At 36.3% G+C, this 26,910-nt stretch overlaps 1 protein-coding gene and 1 non-coding gene across 3 annotated transcripts in view; one reads left to right on the forward strand and one right to left on the reverse strand.

The window, feature by feature from the left end:
• Nucleotides 1-26,910, reverse strand: part of STAG1 (stromal antigen 1) — a 403,550-nt gene that overhangs the window by 219,517 nt on the left and 157,123 nt on the right. For both annotated transcript variants that reach the window (XM_047874276.1, XM_047874277.1), the window contains one exon: nt 8,342-8,438. In XM_047874276.1, coding sequence (XP_047730232.1) covers nt 8,342-8,438 — 97 coding nt within the window. The remainder of the gene's footprint in view (nt 1-8,341; nt 8,439-26,910) is intronic.
• LOC125175813 (U6 spliceosomal RNA) lies at nt 13,183-13,289 on the forward strand. Its single transcript, XR_007155988.1, has one exon. It is a non-coding gene; the product is annotated as a U6 spliceosomal RNA (small nuclear RNA).

The following is a 26,910-nucleotide window of genomic DNA, read 5'->3' on the forward strand; positions in this document are numbered from 1 at the left end:
TGACCCCAAATAGTCAAAGAAACTTAAGAAAGAGGAACAAAGCTGGAGGTAACACACTTCCGGATTTCAAACTATATTACAAAGCTATAATAATCAAAACAGTATTGTAATGGCACAAAAACAGACACATAGACCAATATAATAGAGTCCATTATAAACTCATATATATATGGTCAATTAATCTCTGACAAAGGAAGGAAGAATATACAACAGTGAAAAGACAGTCTTCAATAAATGATGCAGGGAAAACTGGGCAGCTACACATAAAAGAATAGAACTGGACCACTTTCTTATACCATATACAAAAATAAACTCAAAATGGAGTAAGGACCTAAATGTAATACCTGAAAACATAAAACTCCTAAAAGAAAACATAGGCAGTAAACCTCTGAACAGTCTTATCAGTATTTTTTGGGTTCTACCTCCTCAAGAAAGGGCAACAAAGGTCATAATAAACAACTGGGACTATATCAAACTAAAATTCATTTGCCCAGTGAAGCAAACCATCAATAAAACAAAAAGGTAACCCACCAAATAGGAGAAAATATTTGCAATCATGGTCCTTTGGATTAATGTCCAAAATACATAAAGAACTCATAAAATTCAACCCCCAATGAACAAATAATCAGATTTTAAAATGGGGAGACGGGGGGCCAGGTGGCTCAGTTGGTTGAGTGTCCAACTCTTGGTTGAGTGTCCAATTCTTGATTTCAGCTCAGGTCGTGATCCCAGGGTCGTGGGAATGAGCCAAACATCAGCTCCATGCTGAATGGGGAGCCTGCCTGAGATTCTCTCTCTTCTCCTCTGCCCCTCTCCCCTGCTTGCACTCTCTCTCTCTCAAAATAATCAGTCAATCAATATTTTAAAAATGGGCAGAGAACCTAAATAGAATTTTTCCTAATAATACATAAAGATGACCAAAAGACACATAAAAAGAGGATCAACATCACAAATCACCAGGGAAATGCAAATCAGAACCACAATGAGATATTACATCACACCAGTCAGAAGGGCGAGTATTAAAAAGACCAGAAATAAAAACTGCTGGCAAAAATGTGGAGAAAAGGGAACCCCTTTGCATTGTTAGTGAAAATACAAATTGGTGAGCCACTAAGGAAAACAATGTGGAGGTTCCTCAAAAGATTAATGATAGAAATATCTTATTATCCAATAATTCTACTTCCGGGTATTTACCTGAAGAAAATGAAAATACTAATTTGAAAAGGTATGTGCTGCCTATGTTTACTGCAGCATTATTTACAATAGCCAAGACACAGAAGCAACCTAAATGTCCATCGATAGATGAATGGATAAAGAAAAAAATGTGTGTATGTACACACGTGCAATAGAATATTACTCAGCCATAAAAAAGAATGAAATTTTGCCATCAGTATGGTAAATGGATGGAAATCCATTATGACAGGGATAGACCTAGAGGGTATAATGTTATATGAAACAAGTCAGACAAGGAGAGATACCACATTTTCACATATACATGGACCCTAAAAAACTAATCAAATGAACAAAGAAAATAGAAATAGCCTCACAAATACAGAGAACTGATGGTTGCCAGAGGGGTGGAGGAAGGAAGTGGGGGAATGGGTGAAATAGGTGAAGGGGATTAACAGATAAAAATTTCCAGTTATAAAATAAGCCACAGGAATGTAAAGTACAGCATAGAAAATACAGTCAATAATATTGTAATAACTTTGTATAGGTGAGAGATGGGAACTATACTTATTGAGGTGAACAGTGCATAATGTATGTAAATGTGAAGCCATTATGTTGTTATACCTGAAACTAGTACAGTATTATATGTCAACTACACTTCAATTTAAAAGAAGGGATTTCAAATTTCAGTATCATCCTTTCACCCCAGTTCCCTCTAGGCTTTCCACTTCATCTATATATATACACACACCCTGCAGGTAGCCAGTCAATATTCTTTTTTGCCTTTCCTCTGTTTCTTTTTGCTCAAAAGAAAAGATACACGTTTATATTCCATTTTTCCCTTCCCAAGAAAGTTGCATTCTTTAGACACTCTTTGGCACTTTGTATTTCATCCTTAAAAATGTATCCTGAGAGTCTCCCTGCATCAGTCCAGAGATCTTCGTCATTCTTTTTGACAATTTACTTAGTCACTCTCCTATATATGAGCATTTAGGTTGTTTCCAATATTTTGAAAGGACAAATAATAATGTATTGAGTAACCCTGTGCATTTATTTTCTTAATTCTAGAGTTATATCTTCATGGCAAATTTACATTAGTAGGGTGGCTGGATAAAAAACAAATGTAGTTTTGATAGATATTGCCAAATCTCTTTCTTTTTTTTTTTTTTTTTTTTTTTTTTTTTTTTTTTTTTCAACGTTTATTTATTTTTGGGACAGAGAGAGACAGAGCATGAACGGGGGAGGGGCAGAGACAGAAGGAGACACAGAATCGGAAACAGGCTCCAGGCTCTGAGCCATCAGCCCAGAGCCTGACGCGGGGCTCGAACTCACGGACCGCGAGATCGTGACCTGGCTGAAGTCGGACGCTTAACCGACTGCGCCACCCAGGCGCCCCGTTGCCAAATCTCTTTCTATCAGAGATGTATCAATTTTTATTCCAGGAAGCAGTATAACAGTGACTGTTTTCTAACAGCCTAACCAAAATGTCATTGTAATTTTTAAAGTTACCAACCTGAGAGGTGAAAAATAACATCTCAGTGTAGATGTAATTTGCCATTCTCTTCTTTCATATGTTTTCAGATATACTTACTAAAATTTCATTAGTACTTGGGTATATTTCTGGATTTTTATTATATTCCACTGATGCGAAAACAGTGTGCTTTCTTTGTTAATCACAACAAGAAAAGATCTTCCTAGGAGCACCTGGGTGGCCCAGTCAGTTACATATCTGACTCGATTTAGGTTTAGGTCATATCTCACAGTTTGAGGGATTGAGCCCCACACTAGGCTCTGCACTGACAGAGCAGAGCCTGCTTGAGATTCTCTTTCCCCTGTCTCTGCCTCTCCCTTGCTCGTGCAAGTGTACACACACATGCTCTCACTCTTTCTCAAAAATAAACATTTAAGGAAGCACCTGGGTGGCTTAGTCGGTTAAGCATCTGACTCTTAGTTTAGGCTCAGGTCAAGATCTCACATTTTGTGAGTTCAAGCCCTGTGTCAGGCTCCATGCTGACACTGAAGAGCCTGCTTGGGATTCTCTCTCCCTCTCTCTCTCTGTCCATTTCCTGCTCACACGCGTGCAAGCTCTCTCTCTCTCAAAACAAACTAAAAAAGGTTAAAAAATAAACATTTAGAAATGAGAAAAGATTGTTCTGTGACTCATACCAAAATATTTTAAAATCCATTTTTTAAGATGCCTCTTCAGAAACTAAGAGGACACCAGAAAAGAAAATTGGCAAAGGACAAAACAGAAAATTCAAAGAAAAAGTAACAGAAATAGCTCTCAAGCCTCACTCAGATGAGAAATACAAGTTAAAACCATCCATATAAAAAATTAGCCAAGATCAACAACCTAATTAAAAGGCTCAAATTATAAAACCACAGATCTTCCTTCACTTATTATAGGGTTACATCCTGATAAACTCATCATATGTAAGTTGAAACTATTGTTAAGTCAATAATGTACTTTACTATATCCAAACCACCAAATATCACAGCCTACCTTAAATGTGCTCAGAACACTTCATTAGCCTACAGACGGGCAAAATCACCTAAGACAAAGCCTATTTTATAGTGTTTTATTTTAAAGTGTTGAATTTCCCATGTAATTTATTGAATACTGTACAGAAAGTGAAAAGCAGAATGATTGTAGAGGTAAAGAATGGCTGTAACTGTATTGGTTGTTTACCCTCATTATTGTGGGGCTAACTGGGAGGTGTGGGTCACTGTTTCTGCCCAGGATCAGGAGAGAGTATCCTATCATGTATCTCTAAGGCAAGAAAAAGGTCAAAATTAAAAATTAAAAGTACAGTTTCTATTAAATACATATTATTTTACACCATCATAAAGTTAAAAAATCGTAAGTTGAACCATAATAAGTTGGGGAGTGTCTGTATTTGAAAAATATATAGGAGGGGCGCCTGGGTGGCGCAGTCGGTTAAGCGTCTGACTTCAGCCAGGTCACAATCTCACGGTCCGTGAGTTCGAGCCCCGCGTCAGGCTCTGGGCTGATGGCTCGGAGCCTGGAGCCTGCTTCCGATTCTGTGTCTCCCTCTCTCTCTGCCCCTCCCCCGTTCATGCTCTGTCTCTCTCTGTCCCAAAAATAAATAAACGTTGAAAAATATATAGGGATAAATCTTCATGCCCTTTTATTTAGCAATGGACTCTTAGATTTGACATTACAAGCATGAGTAAAAATAAATAATAGATAAAATGAACTAAATTAAAATTTAAATGTTTTAAGTATGAAAGGACAGCCTTCAGAAAGTGAAAAGACAAGCTACAGAATGGGAAGGAAATTGTTTCAAGTTATATATCCGATAAGGGTTTAGTATTCAGAATATATACAGAACTCTTACAATGCACAACAAAAAAGAAACCATCTAAGTTAGAAATGAACACAGGGCTTGAAAACACATTTCTTTAAAGAAGACATATAATGGCCAAAAAGCACATGAAAATATGTTCAAGATCACTGATGAGATACCAATGAGATACCACGTCACACCCACTAGGACAGTTAAAATTTAAAAAATTAGAAAATACCAGGGCGCCTGGGTGGCTCAGTCAGTTGAGCGTCCGACTTCAGCTCAGGTCATGATCTCACGTTCGTGAGTTCGAGCCCTGCGTCAGGCTCTGGGCTGATGGCTCGGAGCCTGGAGCCTGCTTCCAATTCTGTGTCTCCCTCTCTCTCTGACCCTCCCCCATTCATGCTCTGTCTCTCTCTGTCTCAAAAATAAATAAACATTAAAAAAAAATTTTTTTTTTTTAAATTAGAAAATACCAAGAGTTGGCGAAGAAGTAGAGAAAAGGGAATCCTAGTACACTCCTGGTGGGAATGTAAACTAGCGCAGCCACTAAGGAAAACAGTATGGAGAGGATGTGAAGAAATAAGAGTTTTCATACATTTTTTTGAGGAATATAAAATGTTGTAGATGCTGTAGAAAATAATTTGATGGTTCCCTAAAAAGAAAAAGCAGAATCACCATATGATCTGGCAACCTGGCAACCCCCAAGTACTCAAACAGAATTTGTTCATAAATCTTTATAGGAGTAGTATTCATAATAGCCAAATGGTAGAAATAACCCAAATGTCCACTAACAGATAAATTAAAAAACTGTGATCTACACTACCAAGTTATTCAGCCATAAAAAGGAATGAATTATAGATACATGCGACTACCTTGATAAACCTCGAAGGCATTATGGCTAAGTGAAAGAAATCAGACACAAAAGGTCATATATTGGACAACTACTTTAATATAAAATGACCCAAACAGTCAAATCTACAGGAACAGAAAGCAGATTAGTATTTGCCAAGCATTAAAGGAGGGAGGACAGACGAATGGGGAATGATTACTTAATGAATATGAAGTATCCTCCTGCAATACTAGAGAGTGATGAAAAAGTTGTAATACTAGAGAGAAGTGATGAAAAAGTTGCAATACTAGAGAGAAGTAGTTCAACATTGTAAACATGCTAAAAGCCACTGAACTGTACAATTTAAAATGGTTAATTGTGGTGCCCCCAGGTGTCTCAGTTGGTTAAGCGTCTGACTCTTGGTTTTGGCTCAGGTCATGATCCCACAGTTGAGGAGTTCTACCCCTGCATCAGGCTCTGTGCTGATTGCAGAGCCTGCTTGGGATTCTCTCTCTCTCCTTCTTTCTCTGCCTCTCTCTCTCAAAATAAGTAAATAAGCTTAAAAATTTTTTTTCATTAAATGGTTAATTATAAGAATAAAAATAAAACTAGACAGATCAACAAAATGGTTGATTGTATATTAAGTGAATTTCAACTTAATTAAAAAAATCACACTGGTACCTCATTTTTCAATCATTTATAAGACCAACTCCAAAATTTGATAAGAACCCTTTGTTGAAAAAACTGAAAAGAAACAAACATTCTCATGTATTACTAATGGGAATAAAAATGGGTACAATCCTAGAGCAGGGGTTTGGCAATATTGAACAAAATTTACAAATATATTTTTCCACAGACATCCTTCCACAAAGAGCAAATAAGGTATACACAACATAACTCATTACAGTACTGTTTGTAATAGAAGAAGACTACAAATAATGAAAGGGCCTGTTAATAGAAGACCAGTTAAACTAAATTATCATACATAAAAGGAGTGCTATGATCCTGGATTGAAAAAGCTCCCAATATACCACTATCCTTTGTGTAAGAGTAGTGGGGAAGGAAAGAATATATATTCCTACTTACATGTATGGAAATTAGATAAATAATGCAGACAGACAGGCAGACAGATGATATACAACAAAATAGTTAAAAGCAGTTAACTCTGGAGTAGATGGGAAGGCAGGAAATGGTAAAGACTTTTTGCTTCATATCTTTTAAAGCTTTTTGGTTTTTTGATTCCTGGGAATTACAAAAGGAAAAAATTCAGAGACTACCAACTGTTTTAAAACCAAAACCGAAACCAGCGTGCCTGGGTGGCTCAGTCAGTTAATCAACCACTTCTTCATTTCAGCTCAGGTCATGATCTTGCATGGTGGGACTCAGCCCCACATCTGGCTCTGTGCTGAGCATGGAGCCTGCTTGGGATTCTCTCTCTTCCTCTCTCTCTGCCCCTCCCCCACCCATGCTCTCTTGATCTCTCAAAATAAATAAATTTTTAAATCAAAACACAATCCAACAGAACACTTACAGAGATTAGATAGTTCACTTAAAGTATGTCACTCGTGCTTTGACTTACCAATTTTAAGACTGCAAAATTAACAGTCTTTTCCCTCCCAACAGCATAATCTCCTGCCACTCTTCATCAACTTCAGTGCTCTAAGATTCAGGTTCAAACTCTATGTCCAAGAGAGTACCCTGCTTTCTTGTCTTGAGGCATTTATACCCAATCTGTTAACTTTGGCCTTTCTTGGCCCTCTTAACTTTCTTTTACACAGTCTCAGTCTCACCGCAGAGATTTTCCTCTAAGATGCACTTTTCTTACAAATACTCCCACATTCACACATACATAGAGATACAAAGCCTAGGCTAGATCAGAAGCCTTCCTTGGTATTCCCACAGTATCCTGTCCTTAGGGACACAGACTCCAGATTGAGACAAGCCTGACTCCGAAACTTGAGTTTGGCACTTAAACTAACTGTATGATGTCCAAAAATTTCTATAAAATCATATCTGCCTGATAGAACTGTTAACCAATATGTTAAATGAGTTAATGTATGTAAAGCACAGAGCATGACACATTAAATTGTCATTAAATAGTAACCAGTGTTATTACTCTTTAGGTGGCACTGAGCACTTTATACTAACTACTGGAATAATTTCCCTCTTTGCTCCTTATAATAAAGCCTCCTTTGAAAACTACACATACTCTAATACTGACTGGGGAAGAGACTATCTTCATAACATTAGGTATATTCTGGAACAGTGCTTAGTACAAGATAGAGGTGTTCTGTAAATATTTGATAAACAACTTGTGTCAATACTGTGAGTGACAAACAAAAATAAGAAAGTCTTCAAGAAATCAACTGAATCAGTGATCTCAATAAAAGATCACTGTACTTTCTGGACTGGAAAGCAAAGAATGCTGATTCCCAATCCCCCCTCTCATGTAACACAGCATAATCTGTTAGGATTTATCTATTCTTGAGAAGAAAAATATCAGTTATCTATTAATACGATAAAAATAAAATTATATTTTATTTTAAAAAACTATCTATAGATATCAAACAGATGATAAACTTAAGAAACCAGATTCTGGTGCTTATGTTACCTTAAGCAAATTATTTAAGGTCCACATATTTAATCTATGCAATGAGGACCAATATACATACAAGAAAAAAAATAATGAATACTAGGAACTACCAAAATTCCTAATATGAAGCACAAACAGAAATACTATCAATCAGTAAATATTAATTATAAAAATTTATGATATAAAAAGTCAATTCAAATTCTTCAAATGAATTTTAGATTTCCTTGAAAATGTCATAAAATTTTATAGATCTGTTCTTTCGTAGCAAAACTGAACCAAAAAAAATGAAACAGCTTTAAATAACCATAATTTTCTTTATGAGAAAAAGATCAGCACATTGTACTAGGATGGATTATATATAATGAATGAAAGGTGAAATAATTTGACACTGCTGGACTGACAGACTCAATGTACATTATTTACTCCATCATTATGTACCTCGACATCCTGAACACTGGATAAAAAAGTTGATCAAATCCAGAAGTGCGATGTCCCTGTCTTGTTTATATGATTCAATCCAGTCATCCACCACAGACTGTAGGAAAAAAATACATAAAAATGAAAACTCAAAAAAATTTGTATTACAACCAATAAATTTTTTAAAGTTTGTGATTTTATCTGTGTGTGGTCTATTTAAAATACTTACCCGAAATCATTTCTCTGTAGCCAAATAAAAGTAAAGATTCCTTTATTTTTCAAGAAAATTAAAAGATGAGTTACTAGGTTTCAAAAACTTGTTTAAACTGGAACACAATACAAAACTGACTAGTTCAATAATTATTAAGCAACTATAGATACCAATATTCAAACCACATTGTGAAAATACAAAAGCTAAACTAAATACACTTACACATAGAAACTGTTCATATATCAAAAAACCTATTTCATTAGTAGTGCATAAAAAGAATACACACCTTATATAAAATGCATTTTTGTCAGGAATGAAAAAATGAGTTAATATTAGGAAATCAAATAATTCAATTATAAAGGAGAAAAAATTAAATGAAATTACTAGATCTCAAAATGGTATCTGACAAATAAGTACAGCCAAGCTTAATAAACAACTTCCAGAAAAAGTAAAGTTAGATGAAATATATACAAACAAGATACAAAGACTAAAATATATTTATTGTTGAAATGCTCAAGACATTTCAACTCAGAATGGAAGAAGGCAAGGATGTATCCTTAATTATTTGACACAGGTTTTAAGTTTTTAGTAAAACCAAAAATTAGTTAAATGATAAAGAGAATTCTCCCTTTCCAAAAGTTGAAAAAAATACCTAATAGTCTCTAGTAAAGGGACTCAAAAGATTCATACCAGAAAAAAATTGATTAAAACAGATGACAAAAGATAAATGTGCAAAATAACTTTTAGATATTGCAAACGTATAAGAAACATAAATGGATGAGCAATCTGTTCACACCTAATTATAAATTCAAGAAAGGTATGTTGATGAGGAAAATTATAAAAACTAGAGGATATAGAAAATCACCTAAATAAGTTTTATGTATTGAGTTAAAATTAAAAAAACGCTTCGAGTTCTATCAATAAAGTCTTTCCAGACTGTTAGCCAATTTAATGTGATTCCATGCAGCCTACTTGTAGGCTACATTGTTTGAGGTTTGTTTGGGTGGAGGAAGGATATTACAGAAAACGTATGAAAATAATTTTTAAATACTTTTAAAATCAATTTTTACTTTTGTATGTAAGTACAGTTATACACAGTAAGATATAGGAAACTTAAGTTACACCTTGATGAAATTTTACAAATATATACACATCTGTGTAATCATAACCAGTATGAAAATATAAAACCTTTCCAAAACTGAAATGGCTCCCTAATGCTCTCTTCTAGTCAGTAACCATTCCAAGCCCAGAGGGTTTAACCACTATTCCTTAACAGTGGACATGTTTTTGAAACTCATATAAATAGTATTATCTTTTATGTCTGACTTCTTTCAATCAAAGTTGTATCAGCTGTTATGTGTACCACTACTTCCTTTTTTTGAATTTCCAGATAGCATCTGATTATTTAACATACCACAATTTATTACCCACTGAACTGGTGGTAAAGGACATGACTGCTCTTTCCATTTTAAAGCTATCATGAATAAAATTGCTGTAAATATGACTGTACACATATTTTGATGGACATCAACCCTTGTTTCTGTTGTATATATACCCAGTAGCCAAACTATTAACACATGGAACACATGTATGTAGATAGTTAATAGACAATGCCAATGTTCTCAAACAGGTGTATTAAATTATACATCCACCAACAATCTATGAGACCTACCAATGTATGAGACTGGGTGTTCCACATCCTCATCAATACTATGTATTATCAGTCCTATTAATTTAACCATTCTGATTGAGCACATACCTTCTTTAACAACCTCTTCTAGTGAAGAGCAACCACATTCCCTTCTTCCATGTGAAAAGAGAGAACTTTTTAAAACTGCTCATGAACACTATGTATCTCTATTTCTTCACATTGATGTCTGGGAGGATTTACTTTAAAAGTAAACAGAAAATTAGAAAGAATACATGGTTGTAGAAGAGGGTTAAAAAAAAAACAAAAACAAAAAAAAGAAAGGATATCATAGTATCTGTTGAAAGTTAAGCTCGGCAGAATAATGTGTCAAGGACATGATTGACTAAGAATGGTGGTGAAGACAAAGAATGGATAAAGCAGGTCAAGTGATTTTTAAACTGATGACCCAAGCAGAAATGCTTTCTGAACAAAGTAAGGAAGTATGGCACAAAGCTAAAGAGGAACCATTTCTCCACTTCTACATGGGGCCCAGCATTGTGAAAACACTCTGAAGATGGTGAGTACATTTTCTTCAATTCCCAAAGTGAAAGTGTTAATTTATAATCCCACCAGTTATATGTGAGGAGCCCAGAAACATTCTGAATAAAACTAGTGAACAGGGAATTGCATAAATATCAAAATTTAACACAAAGACACTGAAAACAATATAGACTGAAAATAACACAGAACTAGAAAAGTAATGTAAGAAAATAGAGTGCAGAAATAAATCCAGGTATATTATATATAGAACTTAAGCTGTGACAAAGGGGATACTTAAGTTTTTGAGGGAAAAGGTGGTAAATTTAATAAATGATTCTTGTGTAATTGGTTATTCATCTTAAAGGGCAAAAATTATGCCTTTTAAAAGAGTGGGGTGGAGGCAAAAGAATCTAAAGAACTGAACTCCAGAGAGATAAATCCTTCTTGGATTGGCAGACACTGGTGATTGTTAGAGGCACTGCCAAGTATGGGCATAGGTGAGTGGATTATACAGTATTTCGTAATATATAAGGCCTTGGGCTGTGAGACAGGATAAAACAGAAAACTTATATAAGGCACATCAAAATTAAATTACGGGAATCTTCAACAGAGAAAAATTTTTAAGTAGCCATAGGGTAAGGATAAGGGGACCAAAGGATAAGAATATGGTACACATCTCATCAAAAAGAATGAAAGCCAGGGGATTAAGGAAAGACATATTTAAAGTGCTGAAAGAAAAAAAACTGCCCATCAGTTGGCAAAAAAACCTAGCTTCCTTCCCTATGATCCCACAAAGATCAACAACTGGACAGCAATACACAAACAGTCCCAGGAGACCACTAGAGTCCACACAGAATGTTTTAACAATAAGTTAAAATAATCACAGAAGAGAAGGAAGGCAACTTCATCTTGCCTGCACAATCCCATCCCCCAACCTAACACAGTTCACAATGCTCAGAAGAAATTTCCCAGCCACCTGAGTGGCTCAATCGGTTAAGCGTCCAACTTCAGCTTAGATCATGATCTCATGGCTCATGAGTTCAAGCCTCACATCAGATTCTGTGCTGACAGCTCAGAGCCTGGAGCCTGCTTCAGATTCTTGCCTCACTCTCTCATAGATGTACTGAGCCAGCTAGGAACAATGAATAAAAGCAGAAGCTATTAATAGCAGACAAGCACCAGGAGCCATCATGGTTCACAGAGATCTGCTCTGCAGACAAACTCAGTATATTTCACAAGTGACAAAGCCAAAGGCTAGCACAGCCACTGTGGACTCCCACAGATATTGCCAGCTTCCCACCCTTGGGTAGTTTTGTTAGCTGAAACCAGCTGCATGAGTCCTTTTCTAAAACCTTCCCCTGCCACCACCAGATCTGTACCACAGCCATGCAGGATTTCTATGGCTGCATAAGTATAAGAAGCCAGTCACCTAAGTCCTTCCTCAGCCACACAGGAGCCAAGGGGCTGCACATGCAGCCAACTTGAGCTTCTACAGCTAGATGAGTATAAGACACCAGCATAGTGCACCCCCCATCTCTGAACACTGTTGCCCATGCTCAGAGCTAGCCCCTCTAGCTGTGCACCACTGTCCTAACACCCATCACTGACCTGCACTGCAGCATGCACGCACAAGGTGGGGGAAACATACAGCCACTGGTGAATATACAGAAAGCCATGAAACCCTGCAGCTCATATCAGGTCCTGCCTTCTGTCACTGTCTAGTACCACCTTGCCCACCTGTACCTAGCTCCTCCAGGCTGCATATCTATAATCCCTCACTCAAGCTCCCTTCCATGGTCTCCACTGCAGAGTGCATGCCTGGAGGGAGAGTGTGCAACCACAGGAGGGGCACTGTCAACCAGGGCCTCCACAGTTGCCAGGGAGCCCATAACTGGCTTTAGGCCTTGCTACCTGCACTGATACTCACCACTAAAACTGTGTCTGAGACAGGTCTCCTCCACCATATAGATACCTGAAGCTGCCCACCACAGCTCAGTGTGTGCACACCACTGGCTCTGGCTACCACCACTGCTTGCTTTGGTCCCTAGCTACCAAACCTGGAAGTGTTGCTTAGGACCCCAACAGCTCTCACAGGCACTGCAGATCTTTCACAGTGCTCACCAAAGATCAATCGGTTCAATGCAGAGGAACCTGGTGGCCTGAGCATGAAAGACATCATGCCTTCCTGAACCCAGTGCCACCATATGCCACATTTCTCACCCTACAACACTAGACCCAGGGTCAGTGCATGATTAAGTGTGCCTTCACACAAAGGTGAAAGGTTCCCCATATGGAAATCCCTCTTTCGTCTGGAAGAGGTAACTGCTTCTTCAAATACATAGACATGAAAACATGATTCTTCATGATTATGAAGAATCAGGGAATATGTCTCCATCAAAGGAATACCGTATACCTCTAGTAACTGGCCCAAAAAAATGCATATCCAGAAAATGCTGAATAAAGAACTCAAAACAGTTTCTCATGCTCACTGCTGCAGCACATACACTAAAACTGGAACGATACAGAAAAGATTAGCATGGCCCTTGTGCAAGGATGACATGCAAACTCATAACACGTTCCATATTAAAAAAAAAATTCTATAACTAGTCAGAAAGCTACAAGAGAACACAGATAAGCAATTAATAATATCAGAAAAAAAATATATAATAACAAAATGAGAAGTTCAACAAAGAAAGAAAACGTAAGAAAGCACAGGACAGAAATTCTAGACCTGAAGAATACAATGACTATAATGAAGAATTCAATAGACAGTTTCAACAGTGAGCTTGAAGAAGCTAAAGGGAAAATCAGTAAGCTACAACACAGATCAAGTAGAATTATCTAAATGCAGGAGCAAAGAGAACAGTGAAAAGAATGAAGGAAGCTTATGGGAATTATGGCATACTGACAAAAGAAATAACATATGCATCACTGGAGTCCCAAAGAGAAATGAGAGAAGGAAAATGTAGAAAGCTGGTTTTAAAAAATAATGGGTCAAATTATTTTTTAAGTTCTCTTTTGATTTCTTTTTGACACATCTGATTGTTCAATAGCATGTTGTTTAATCTCCACATATTTATGAATTTTCCAGTTTTCTTCGTGTAACTAATTTCTAGTAATTCACACTACTGTGGACATAAAATATATAACTTGGTATAATTTTGATTCTTATTAAGACTTGTTTTCTGGACTAACATATGATCTTGGAAAATAGTTCTATGTGACTTGAGAAGAATGTGTATTCTGTTCTTTCAGACATAATGTCCTGCAAATCTGTTAGGACCATTTGGTCTAACCTGTCATTTAAGGTTTCCTTATTGATTTTCTGCATAAATGATTTGTGAATTGATATAAGTGGAGTATTAAAGCCCCCACTAATACTGTATTGCTGAACATTTCTCCCTTTAGGTTTCTTAATATTTTCTTTACATCTTTAGGTGTTTCTATGTTGGGGGCACAAATATTTACAAATGCTATATCTTCTTACTGGATTAACTCCTTCATCATTATGTAACATGACTCAATGTCTCTTATTATAATCTTTATTATAAAATTCATTTTGACAGGGATAGTTATAGCTAATCCACCTTTCTTTTAGTTTCCACTAGCATGGGATACCTTTTTCCATCCCTTTGATTTGTGGCCCTGTGTGTCCTTGTATCTAAGGTAAGTAAGTCTCTTACAGCAACAAGTAGATGGGTCTTTTTTTTTTTTTTTTAAATCCATTCAGCCACTCCTTGTCTTTTGATTGGCAAATTTATCATTCACATTTAAAGTAATTACTGACAAGTATGGGCTAATTGCATTTTGTTAGTGGTTTTATAGCTATCTTTGTAGTTCTTCTCTATTCCTTTCTTCTTCCCTTGAGACACAGGAAAATGGAAAGGTAACACCAAAATGTATGGGATGCAACAAAAGCAGTTCTAAGAGGGAAGTTCTCAGTGATAAATACTTACACCAAGAAACAAGAAAAACCTCAAATAAGCAAACTAACTTTATACCTAAACGAACTAGAAAAAAAAAAAAAAAAAGAACAAATAAAGCCCAAAGTTAGAAGAAAGGAAATAACAAAGATTAGAGCTGAAATAAAGACTAAAAAGATAACACAAAAGATCAATGAAACTAAGAGCTGCTTCTCTGAAAAGATAAACAAAATTGACAAACCTTTAGTTACTCATCTAGAAGAAAAGAAAGATGACTCAAAATCAGAAATAAAAGGAGATGTTATAACTGACACCATAGAAATAAAAGGATTGTAAGATATTACTATGAACAATTATATGCTAACCAATTGAACAACCTGGAAGAAATGGATAAATTCTTAGGAAAGAAACCTCCCAGATAGAACCATGATCTAACAGATAATCTGCACAGACCACTTACTAGTAAAGGAGACTGAGTAAGTAATCAAAAGCATCCTAAAAAACTGGTCCAGGACCAGTCAGCTTCACTGGTGAATTCTAGCAAACATTCAAAGAAGAATTAATATAAATCATTTCTAATAGAAGAGGAGGGAACTTTTCCAAACTTACTTATAAGGTGAACATTACCCTGATACCAAAACATGACAATAATGCCAAAAGAAAATAAAATTACAGGCCAATATCCCTCAATCCCTCATGAACATAGATGCAAACTGACTAAGAAAATATGAGCAAACTGAATTTAACAATATATCAAAAATATCATACACAATGATTAAGTCGAGTTTATTTCAGGGATGCAAAGATGGTTGAATATTCACAAATTGTCAATGTGGTATACCATATGAACAAAATGAAGAATGGAAATCCTATGATTTTCTCAACAGATGCAGAAAAAGCATTTGAAAAAATTCAACATCCATTTATAATAAAAACTATCAACAAAGCAGGACAAAGGAAATGTACCTCAACATAATAAAAGCCATATATGACAAGCCCACAGCTAATAACATACTAACTGGTAAAAAGATGAAAGCTTTTCCTCTAAGATCATGAACAAGACAAGGATGCCCACTATCATCACTTTTATTCAATACAGTATGGGAGGTGCCAGCCAGACCAATTAGGTAAGAAAAAGAATTAAAAGGCATACAAATCAGTAAGGAAGAAAGAAGTAAAACTTTCACTATTTGCAGATAATATATACAGAAAACCTTAAAGACTGCATAAGAAAATTGTTAAAACTAATAAACTCAGTAAGGTTGTAGTATATAAAATCAATATGCAAAAATCTCTTGGTTTTATACACTAATAATGAACAATCAGAAAAAGAAATTAAGAAAATAATCCCATTTATAATTACATCAAAAATAAAATATGTATAAAAAAATAATGGCTGGGGCGCCTGGGTGGCGCAGTCGGTTAAGCGTCCGACTTCAGCCAGGTCACGATCTCGCGGTCCGTGAGTTCGAGCCCCACGTCAGGCTCTGGGCTGATGGCTCAGAGCCTGGAGCCTGTTTCCGATTCTGTGTCTCCCTCTCTCTCTGCCCCTCCCGCGTTCATGCTCTGTCTCTCTCTGTCCCAAAAATAAAATAAACGTTGAAAAAAAAAATAAATAATGGCAAAGAACTTCTCAAACATGGTAGAGATCTGGACATCCAAGTTCATGAAGCTAAAAATTCATCTCAAAATTTCAACTGAAAAGTCTTCCCCAAGTCACATAATAATAAAAGTGTCTAAAACTGTAGAGAGAGAAGTTTAAAATAGCAAGAGAAAAAAGTAATTCTCTCAGAAAACAAAACCCCAATAAGGCTATCAGCTGATTTCTCAGCAGATATCTTACAGGCCAGGAGAAACTATAATGATATATTCAAAGTGCTAACAAGAAACTGTCAACCAAGAATACTTTACCTAACAAAACTGTCCTTCAAAACTGATGGTGAAATAAAGCCCTTTCCTAAACAAAAGTTGAAAGAATTCATCACCACTAAACCTATATTACAAGAAATGCTGACAAGAGATCTCCGAGCTGAAACAAAAGGACACCAATTAGTAACATGAAAACGTGTGGCAATATACAACACACTATAAAGGTAAGGAGATAGTTAGATTCAAACCCAATATTGTAATAGGATAGAGTGTTGACTATTTTAGTATAAAGATTAAAGGACAAAAATATTAAAAATAGCTATAGTTTTAAATTTAATGAATACACATAAAAATGCAAATGTGACATCAAAAACAAACATAAAACAGAGGGATCTTGTAGAGATATCTGCACTCTAATGTACACCGCACCATTTTTCACAGTGGCCAAAATATGTAAACAACCTAAGTGCCCATCAACAGATGAATGAATAAGGAAAATGTGGTATCTAAACAACAATAAACTAAAACAAACAAAAAACAAAAATGGAAAATGTGGTTATCTATACACTGGAATACTTTTCAGCCAAGACAAAGAAGGAAATCCTGTCACTTGTGACAACCCAGATGAACCTTCAAGTCATAATGCTAAGTGAAATAAGTCACAGAGAGAAAAATATACACTGTCTGATACCACTTATTCCACAGGAATCTAAAAAAAAGCCAAACAGAAAAACAGACATAGAGTGGTGGTTACAAAGGACTGGGAAATAGAGAAAATGGGAAGGAATCAGTCAAAGGGTACAAACTTCCAATTAGAAGATTAACAAGTTCGGAGGCAACATAGAGAATGGTGATTATAGCTAGTAATACTGTATTCTATAATCTTAAATGTTCTCACCACAAAAAAATAACTGGAAATAATACAAGGGAATGGGGGTGTTAGCTAAACTATAGTAGTAATCTTTTGTAATATACAAATATATCAAGTCACAATGTACGTCAATTGTATCTCAATAAAGTAAGGAAAAAAGGAAAAAATGCAGAATTTTTTATCTAGCAAAAAATATCTTTCAAATAAAAGCAAAATAAAACCTTCTCAGACTAACAAAACTAAAAACCAAGCAAATGGACTGAACATTCCCTCTAAAAAACAGAGACCACCCAGACTGTATAAAATGACCTAATCACATATATCTACAAGACACACTTTAAATATAGAAACACAGACAGGTTATACTGAAAGAATGAAAAAATATATATCCTGCAAACTTTAACTATAAAAAAGCTGTTACAACCATTTTTATATCAAAGTAGAAACCAAGACAAGGAGTAGAAGTATTAAAAGACAGATTTTATAATAATAAAGTGGTAAATTCATCATGATGATGTAACAGCTCTGAAGTTTTATACACCAAATAAAAAGATTCTTAAAAAACATAAAACAAAAACTGAACTTAAAAGAAATATGCAAATTCATAATCATGTTTCATATTTTAAATATATCTCTCAGTAACTGTTAGAATGAACATAAAAATAATAAATACATAGAAGATTTGAAAAGCACTAATAATATATCTATAAAACACAACACGAACAATTGTAGAATACATATTGTCTTTAAATACATTTTTGAACACTTACCAAAAGACCAAAGAGCAAGTCTCTATGAGTTTTTAAGGACTAAAAAAATACAGAGCACATACTTTGACCATAATGGATTTAAGTAAGACATCAGTCTTACTGATGTCACAGTAGGAACACATCTAAAATATCCTCAAATGCTTGGTAATTAAAAAATGTTTTGAGCTGAATGATAATGAAACACATTATCAAAATTTGTAGAATGCAGCTAAAACAATGCTTAGTGGGAAATATACAGCATCAAATACTTACAAAAGAGAGGTCTAATTCAATGATTTAAGCTTCCACCTTAAGAAACTATTACAGTTTCTTATATAAGTTGTCCTCATTTAGGGAGTAGGGAAAGATAAGCAGTATAATTTCAAGATTCTCAGGAAGAATACTTCATTTTCTTTTTTTCTAAATAATCTCTACGTAGACCCAACATGGAGCTGGAACTTACAACCCTGAGATCAAGAGTCCTATGCTCCCCATTCCCCATGTCCCTCCTCTGAAAAAAAATTTTTTAAAAAGGAGTCACATGCTCTACCAGCTGAGTCAGCCAGACACCCCACAATGATAATATACCTACAGTCTCTCAAAGAGAAGATCTAGACAGAATATCTGTATTACTAGTTATAGCTACACAATCATTCCAGCACCCAAGCTGACAGATGCTCTGTTATTCTCTATTAAGAGGCTTCCAAGGTTGACCCTGAGAAATCAGTATCTAGCTGATGGAAAACAAAAACACAGAAAAGCATGGCAAATGTTTATAATTCAGGCTTAGAAGTCATACATATCACATTGGGTAATACCTCATTGGCAAGAACTTGTTAACTAGCCACATTGCAAAGGAAGGGGAGTGGAGACACTGAGTCTCCATTTGCCAATACCCTCCTTGAACTTATTCCACTATGAAAAGGGAAAAATAAAACTTTGGTAAGTGGACAGTAACGTCTGCCAAAAGCTGCCCCTCTGGCTACAAATATTCATATGCAGGCTTCTTCCTTCACAGAAAAAATACTTGCATGAATACTGTAGTACTATTTACTGGAGCAAAACAGCTTAGCAATCTATCTACAAAGGAATGTTTCACTAAATTATGATATATACATACAGTAAAATGAAATATAACTATTAATACAAATGAGCTATACCTATGTTAGCACTAATTCCATAAAAGATTGTTTATGACATAATAAGTGAAAAAAGAAATATATATGATTCTACATTTAAAATAACATCACATACACATACATATAAAGTAACATGGAAAAAGGTATGAAAAAATTCAAACTGTGACACTGATAGGCTTGCCCTCACTTCATTCCAAAACGTTCAAGTCTGAGACTTTACTATAAAGAAAATCTCTAAGAACTTAGCCACATAGTCTCATGAAAACCATAAGCAGCATTTGAATCACAGATTACAGTAAAATGAGAAAAATAATTACATTTGCTGTAACAGTTTTCTCATATTCTATTAGAGGAGAGTATAATAAATAATTTTAGGCAGTTAGAAAAATAACATTCTAAAAACTGGGAAAGAACTAAAGAGAAAACAACAAAAACAAATCAGGGTTTCAAAGAGAAAATACAAATATGTGGCACAGAATAAGTCAATGTTGTAGTTAAAAATGAGTTTTAAATTTTCTTCTAAGGTTTTAATAAGCTAAACCTAAAGGAAAGCTCCATCAATTCAATCTGGATCTCTACACAGTACAGTGAGTGCATATTCTTCAAACTCTAGTAGATAAATGTAGTTCTTTCAACAGGCTATTTGATAAGACCTTGGTTAAGCAGACAAGGACACAAAGAATTAGTATTCTATACTCTTGCTTAAGAGTAAATTCATTTGCTTTGGAGAAACAAAAGCAGATGGCACAGATAACATGCTACATTGTAAACTAAAGGCCCTAACTAGAAATCTTAAATAAATAACTGTATAATAATTACTATTTCAATGATTTTTTTCCATGTAGCTTTTAGCAATACGGAGTACATGCTTTCCATAAATGTAAATGTAAATACTGCACAGGCAGACTACAGTTAATACTCCAGGAGACTAGACTGTTATTTTACCCTCAGGTATAAGCTAAAATGTTCTGGTTTTCAGAGCTCTCCAAGGACTGTTTTTTTCTTGTTGTTGACTCTTTTTTGTTTTGGTTTTTTGTTGTTGTTGTTTTGGTTTTTTAAGTTAACACTTCAAGGGAAAAACGGATTGATCCTCCACATGTAACGCTATTTATTTCATTCCCACTCCTTTCCTCCCATATTAACTAACTGCAGTTTCTGGCCAATGTGATCCCATCACTGCCTTTCTACTTAACTATATTATTGCATAAATTAAGAAAAATTTGATTTTAAGCTCAGGTAAATGCTGTGATCCTTGAAGTGGCAGGACAGATTTTATTCCATAGTTAGGAAGGGAATCATAGGTTACAACAGCATTTCAATACCATTTTTCAGACAAATAAACATAATGTCCCATACAGAGCAAATTTCATACTTCCACTTGATACTACTTTTGTCTTTTGTTTTATATTATCTGATTTGAAACAGAAAGACATTATCAACAAGTATACTTTTCACTTTAATTTGGTAACCTACCTAGGTTTAAGCCTGAGTACTGTAATAGTGTATCTAAATAAAATGGTACAGGAATGGTACATAAAAATTAAAATAACACATTAAGTATCATTGCTCTTAATGTCAAGATTTTATAATATCTCTCCAGTTCATAACATGTCTTTACATTTGTGATATTTATCTTGCAGAAGCTCTCATCTGAGAAATTTTGGCAAATAAGGGCCTGAATATAAGTTGATGCACTCTCCCTATCACACTTCCATTCAAGACAGAACTGCTAGGGCAAGCAAGGTAGCAAAGCCTTCAGAGTGCAAGCAAGTCTATGGATTCTTTTAGGGGTTGTCAGAGAAAAGTAACAGCACAAAATTAAGTTACTTTTTGAGCTAAACATGAGATCAGTAGATACCGGCCCAAAGGGTTTCAGGAAAAAAAAACCTAGAAAGATTGCAACTTCTTGTTCCTTCAAAAATTGGAGGCTTTAGAGATTACTTAATCTTCCTTGGGACAGTAGAAACCCTGTGGTATATGGTCCTAGGAGGGCCTGCTATAAACTCTTGGCCTCAGGGGCACCTAGATGACTCAGTCCACTGAGTCCACTGAAACCACTCTTGGCTTCGGCTCAGGTCATGATCTCACAGTTTGTGGGATCAAGGCCTGTGTCAGGCTCTGCACTGTCAGCGCAGAGCCTGTTTGGGATTCTCTCCTCTCTCTCTGCCCCTCTCCCTGCTCACTCTCTGTCTTTAAATAAATAAATAAACATTAAAAAAAATAAATTATTGGCCTCAGAAGAACCGCAAGGGATCACTATAATAAGATGAGTTACCTTCTAGTCTTAAGGCTGGGAAAGTACTATCCAATTAGCAGAACTGTTGTTTAATGTGATACTCATAGGAATGAAGACTATGACAGTATTTATATGTGAATGTGTGCCAAAGGAGGGATCCTAATAATTTGACGTAACCACCCAAACTGAAAAAGCCTTAAGAAGTCAAAGCAAAGGGCACCTGGGTGGATCAGTCAGTTGACTGCCAGACTCTTGATAGCAGCTGAGGTTATGGGGCTGAGCCCCCTGTGGGACTGGCTTCATGCTGAGCTTGGAGCCTGCTTGGGATTCTCTCTGTGAAATATTCTCTCTACTGGTGCTCTCTGTGTCTCTGTCTCTCTCTCTCCCAAACTAAATATTTAAAAAAAAATAGAAGTCAAAGCAAAATAATATGCCTAAAAGACTTACCAAACACGAAGGAGAAAAAAACATTATACTAGGTATATTTGAAACAGATGGAAACGTTAAAGAGCAGAAAGAACGTTCTAAAAGTTTAAAAAAAAAATCAAATTTAAATACTCATTAGCTGAATGAAAGAACTGGAGGAACCTGGCTGGCTCAAATCAGTAGAGCATGTGACTCTTAGTCTCAGGGTTGTGAGTTTTAAGCCCCACACTGGGCATGGAGCCTACTTAAAAAAGAAAAAAAAAAGAAGAAAAGGAAAAATGAATTTAATGAAAAATGAATTTAGTGTCCTAGAAGTTCAGTGGGGGGAAAAGTCTCAACATAAAAGAAAAATATACAAAAGGAATTCGCAAGGAAAGGAGTAAAATACTTGGCAAATGTATATAGGAGATCTAACATATATAAGTGTTTAAGAAGGAAAGACAAGGAAGAAACACAATTAAGCTGATCATTTTAAGAGGAAAATCTACCTTATCAATAAAAGATTTAAATCTGAACATTAACATGGTTTATCTAGTTTCTGTCAGAATTAATGGGAAAATGACACGTATAAGCATAGGTAAATTTATGAATTCCAAGGAAAAAGATAAAATCTTACAAATATCAGCACCAATAATTAAACACAACATATACAAATTCTACCTCCACATAGAGCATCCATCTACATTCAATGCCTCTCTTTTAAGATATGCAAATAGGGGCGCCTGGGTGGCTCAGTCGGTTGGGCTTCCGACTTCGGCTCAGGTCATGATCTTGCGGTTTGTGGGTTCAGGCCCCACGTCGGGCTCTGTGCTGACAGCTCAGAGCCTGGAGCCTGTTTCCGATTCTGTGTCTCCCTCTCTCTCTGCCCCTCCCCCATTCATGTTCTGTCTCTGTCTCAAAAATAAATAAACGTTAAAAAATAAAAAAGATATGCAAATAGCTGCTACCTCCAGACACTTGAGGAAAACCAATTTATTGTGCCTCAGCACCAAAATTACCCCAGCAGTATCTGCTCTGTAATAATGGACTAGACTTTACAAGCACTTCTGCTTCACAGTAAGCACTATGTTAAGCTTTAGTAGCACAGAGCTCTGGAAGGACAGTCCAGGAGGAAGGGGGACTTCTTTTCCTGGTTTCAAAATGTTAAGAGTTTTGTGTTTTTATTCTTGCTGCAAATTCCAACGGTGGTGGTGCTGTCTCTTCTTCATGCTAAGAGTGTGCAGTTCTTTGGAATTTTTGTGCCCCAGATTAGGATTGGGTGATTATCCTCTTGATGCAGCCCTCCTAACACTGACAATGGCCTGCTCAAAGTTTCATCTGACAGCAGTACCTCAACTTCCATTGTAGTACTGTCCACCACAACCAACACAACTGTATCTCAGAATGTTGTTTCCTGCTGCCTAGCAAATGTAAACCAGCTCTGGCTAAGGCATAAGGCAATCCAGTGAACTCTGTCAGTCAATAGGCTGCAAACCCACCTTCTCCAACAAGGTCCAAACCCAAGCCTGAGGAAGGGGACCCCCACAAATCCAAGTTTTTCTCTCCTTGAGAAATTTCTTTAAGCCCTAGGGTCTCATTCAGAGTTATCCTTACATCTTTAGGGGTGCCTGGGTGGCTCAGCTGGTTGAGCGTCCAACTTCAGCTCAGGTCATGATCTCGCGGTTTGTGGGTTCCAGCCCCGCGTCGGGCTCTGTGCTGACAGCTCAAAGCCTGGGGCCTGCTTTGAATTCTGTGTCTCCCCCTCTCTCTCTGCCCCTGCCCTGCTCACACTCTGTGAATCTCTCTCTCTCAAAAATAAATAAAACATTTTTAAAAAATTAGAGTTATCCTTACATCTTTATAGTTATTCCTTTATCATAGTTTACTAATTATATATAATTATACCAATTCAAGAAACTGTGTGGTTTCTGACTCCTGATTCAATCCAGAAAGGTTCAGAACCAGGAGTGGTTCTAGAATATAAGCCAGTAAAGATTAGATTTGGGGACTGGTTTGGTCATGTGTTTAGGATTAAGCATAGGGCTGAGCTCTTTGCCAAGGAAATGGGATGATCATAATCTATGGCATGCAGTAGTTTCAGAAAACCAATCAAGCTATCACCTATGGTACACTGTGATGAAGCACCAACTCAAGCACATTCTTTGAAAGCTTAAGTGGCCACTATATTTGCCATTATGGCAGTAATGATGACTATGGACAGGAGTACAAGTTGTTAAAGTTAAAACTGTTTCACAATTGTTAAACAAGTTTACAAGTTAAAATTGTTTCATTATATTACTCTTTATATTTAATTCTTTACTACATCTAGACTGTGGTGTATGGTATGATGTAACAAATCTATCCTTCTGTGTATACCTGAGAACTTAGAAAATGACAGGTTCAAGTCCACTAACTCTCACGCTTAAGTGACAATGAGAGAGCCAGAGAGCTTCTAAGATTCCCCTGAAAGAATTATCTTCTTTCTTGTAGGTATGGGACTGATAATGCTGAAAATCAAGGCAAAAATTTATTTGTGTAGGTTGCTGAGTTACAACAACAGTTAAATTTCAGTCTCATCAAGTTTCTCATTTGAAAATTAGGACCTGGATCAGGAATAAATGACATTCTGAAACTGAGAACAGAGATATCTGGTTTTCCTAGATGAAACTTAACAATTTTGAATCTGTCCTCATTCCCAATTCCCCTAAACTGCACTTATAATTGGAAGCCTCCAATACCAGTAAAAGTAGTTTGCTTTCCCAGTGTCTGAGAACACTAGCTTTCCTTAGCTTGAAAAATCTGATTATTTCACATAAGCAGATGCCTTGAAGGGGGATGCTCATTCTTTAAGACCCACAACCAGCCCCATTACCACTATATACATAACTAGGGTCAAATCTCAGTATGCTCCAGGAATACATGTACACACAACGACACAGCAAGAAACAGCTTACATACTCAACAGAAACTCAAGGGCCACATGTGGGAGTGGATTCTAGAAGCATTTGACCAAGGAGGATGGAATATAATGCTACATCAGGCCAAACTAATGGATATGGGTGCACTTACTGGAGACTCCAAATTTAATGTGTTAGTTCACGTAGCTAGAAATGACTGGTTGGTGAGCTAAAAGTAGCCTTTAAAGGTTGAGGGACAGAGCTTCCCTGGCACTGATATGGAAGGAGTAAAGAATCCAATGATTTAGGGATTTAGGAATATGGGACTGGAATTATGTAAGAATTTCATACCCCTACTCTTCCTCAACTGTGCTCCACAAGAGAGCCCAGATGGCAGTGAGAACCACATTAGTAAAAGGTGGATCTATACCCTTTTAAAGGTCTGTGGTTAGTCTCCTATGTAAGCCAGGTATAAGTATAGGGGATGCAGCCATTAAGAAAACCTCTCAGGTTTCAGTGGAGATGATGGGATCCAAGGTAACACAGCCCAAGTGGCCACACTTAATCATTAAAGATAAGGTAGGAATGCAATGCTGTTAAGAGCAGCAGGAACATAGTGGTAATCAGAATGTCCTGATCTACAGAGATCTTTGGCAACAGATAATGACTGGAGTACACCTAGGAACAAAACTATGAACAAAACAGGCCAAAGGCCTCCATAATACTGTTTGACACATACAACAGAAAAAATTCTAGATCCAGTAGCCAGAAGTCCAATTTGTATTAACCAACACAGTGGAGAATTATAACTTTCTCACCACTTGTCAATTATGGGTTAGCTCACAGATCCAGAATACACTAAATGAGATGGAGACCAGGTCCCTTGAAGAAAAATCTTGCATAACTATTACACGCACACACCACACATCCTCCAATCCTTCCCCAGAGACTTGCAGCCATTAATTAAAGGTACTAAGCATTGTTAAAAGGAAACATCTACACATTTCATGTATAAATAAAGTCTCTCAAATGACCTTAAATTCCTGGGGATTCAAAATGCAACCGTGGTCTACTAGTTAAATTAGGGGCTTATGGTGGTCAGGTGATACATGGGGATGTAAATCAAGTCTGGGTGATAGCATAAATTGTCCAATGACCCATCCTATGGTTATTTCCTTGGTTTCTAAATATTTACTTGGAACAGACATACTTGGCAATTGGAAGAACCCCAACATGGACTTTACCCATTAGGTAAGGGGTATAATGGTAGGAATGTCTGAAGTTGACAGAACTTCCCTCTATTACCAAAACAATAAAACAGAAGCAATACTATATCCCTGGAGTGAGTGCAAGGTTTCATTGAAGACTTCAGAGAAACAAAGGTGGTGAAAACTATCACATCCCTATTAAACTCACCAGTTAGGCATACATAAGAGTCAGACAGATCATAGAGAACAACTATGGATTATCATAAACTTAATCAGGTGGTGACTTTCACTGTAACTGCAATCCCTAGCATTTGATATGCAGCTACTATAACCAAGCTAATGCCTTTTTCTCCAATTAAAAAGGACCAAAGTAAGTCATTACGTAATGCCTAGAATAGATGAAAGGATACCTTCCCAGTGTTGCCTCTGTGCTATGTTAATTTTCCTGCTCTCCGTGTAGTTGTCTTGGCCATCTATTGTCTCACAATATCTGTGATTCAGAGTCTAGACCCAACTCACCCAAATCTTCTGGTTAGGGTCTCACATTGCTGCAATCAAGGTGTTTACTATTCTATATTCTTATTTGGAGGCTCAAATGGGGAAGAATCCATTTCTAAGCTTGTTTACATTGTTGAAAAAATTTATTTCCTTGTACCTGACCTTCTGCTGGTGACTGGACACAACTCTCCAAGCCAAGAAGATACCCATAGTTCCTTGTACATGGGCTTCCCCAACATAATCAGTTTGTCAAACCAAGAAGGAAAATCCCTAGAGCAAGTGTGCTGGCAAGACAGCATCTTATATAACATAACGTAATCAGAATCGCCCTCCCCTTATCTTTGCTAGAATTGATGGTTAGAAGCAAGCCACAGGTCTCAACGCAAAGGAAGGGGTAAAGAGCATGAATAATAC

This window comes from Prionailurus viverrinus, chromosome C2 (assembly GCF_022837055.1).
Source record: "Prionailurus viverrinus isolate Anna chromosome C2, UM_Priviv_1.0, whole genome shotgun sequence".
Lineage (NCBI taxonomy): Eukaryota > Metazoa > Chordata > Mammalia > Carnivora > Felidae > Prionailurus > Prionailurus viverrinus.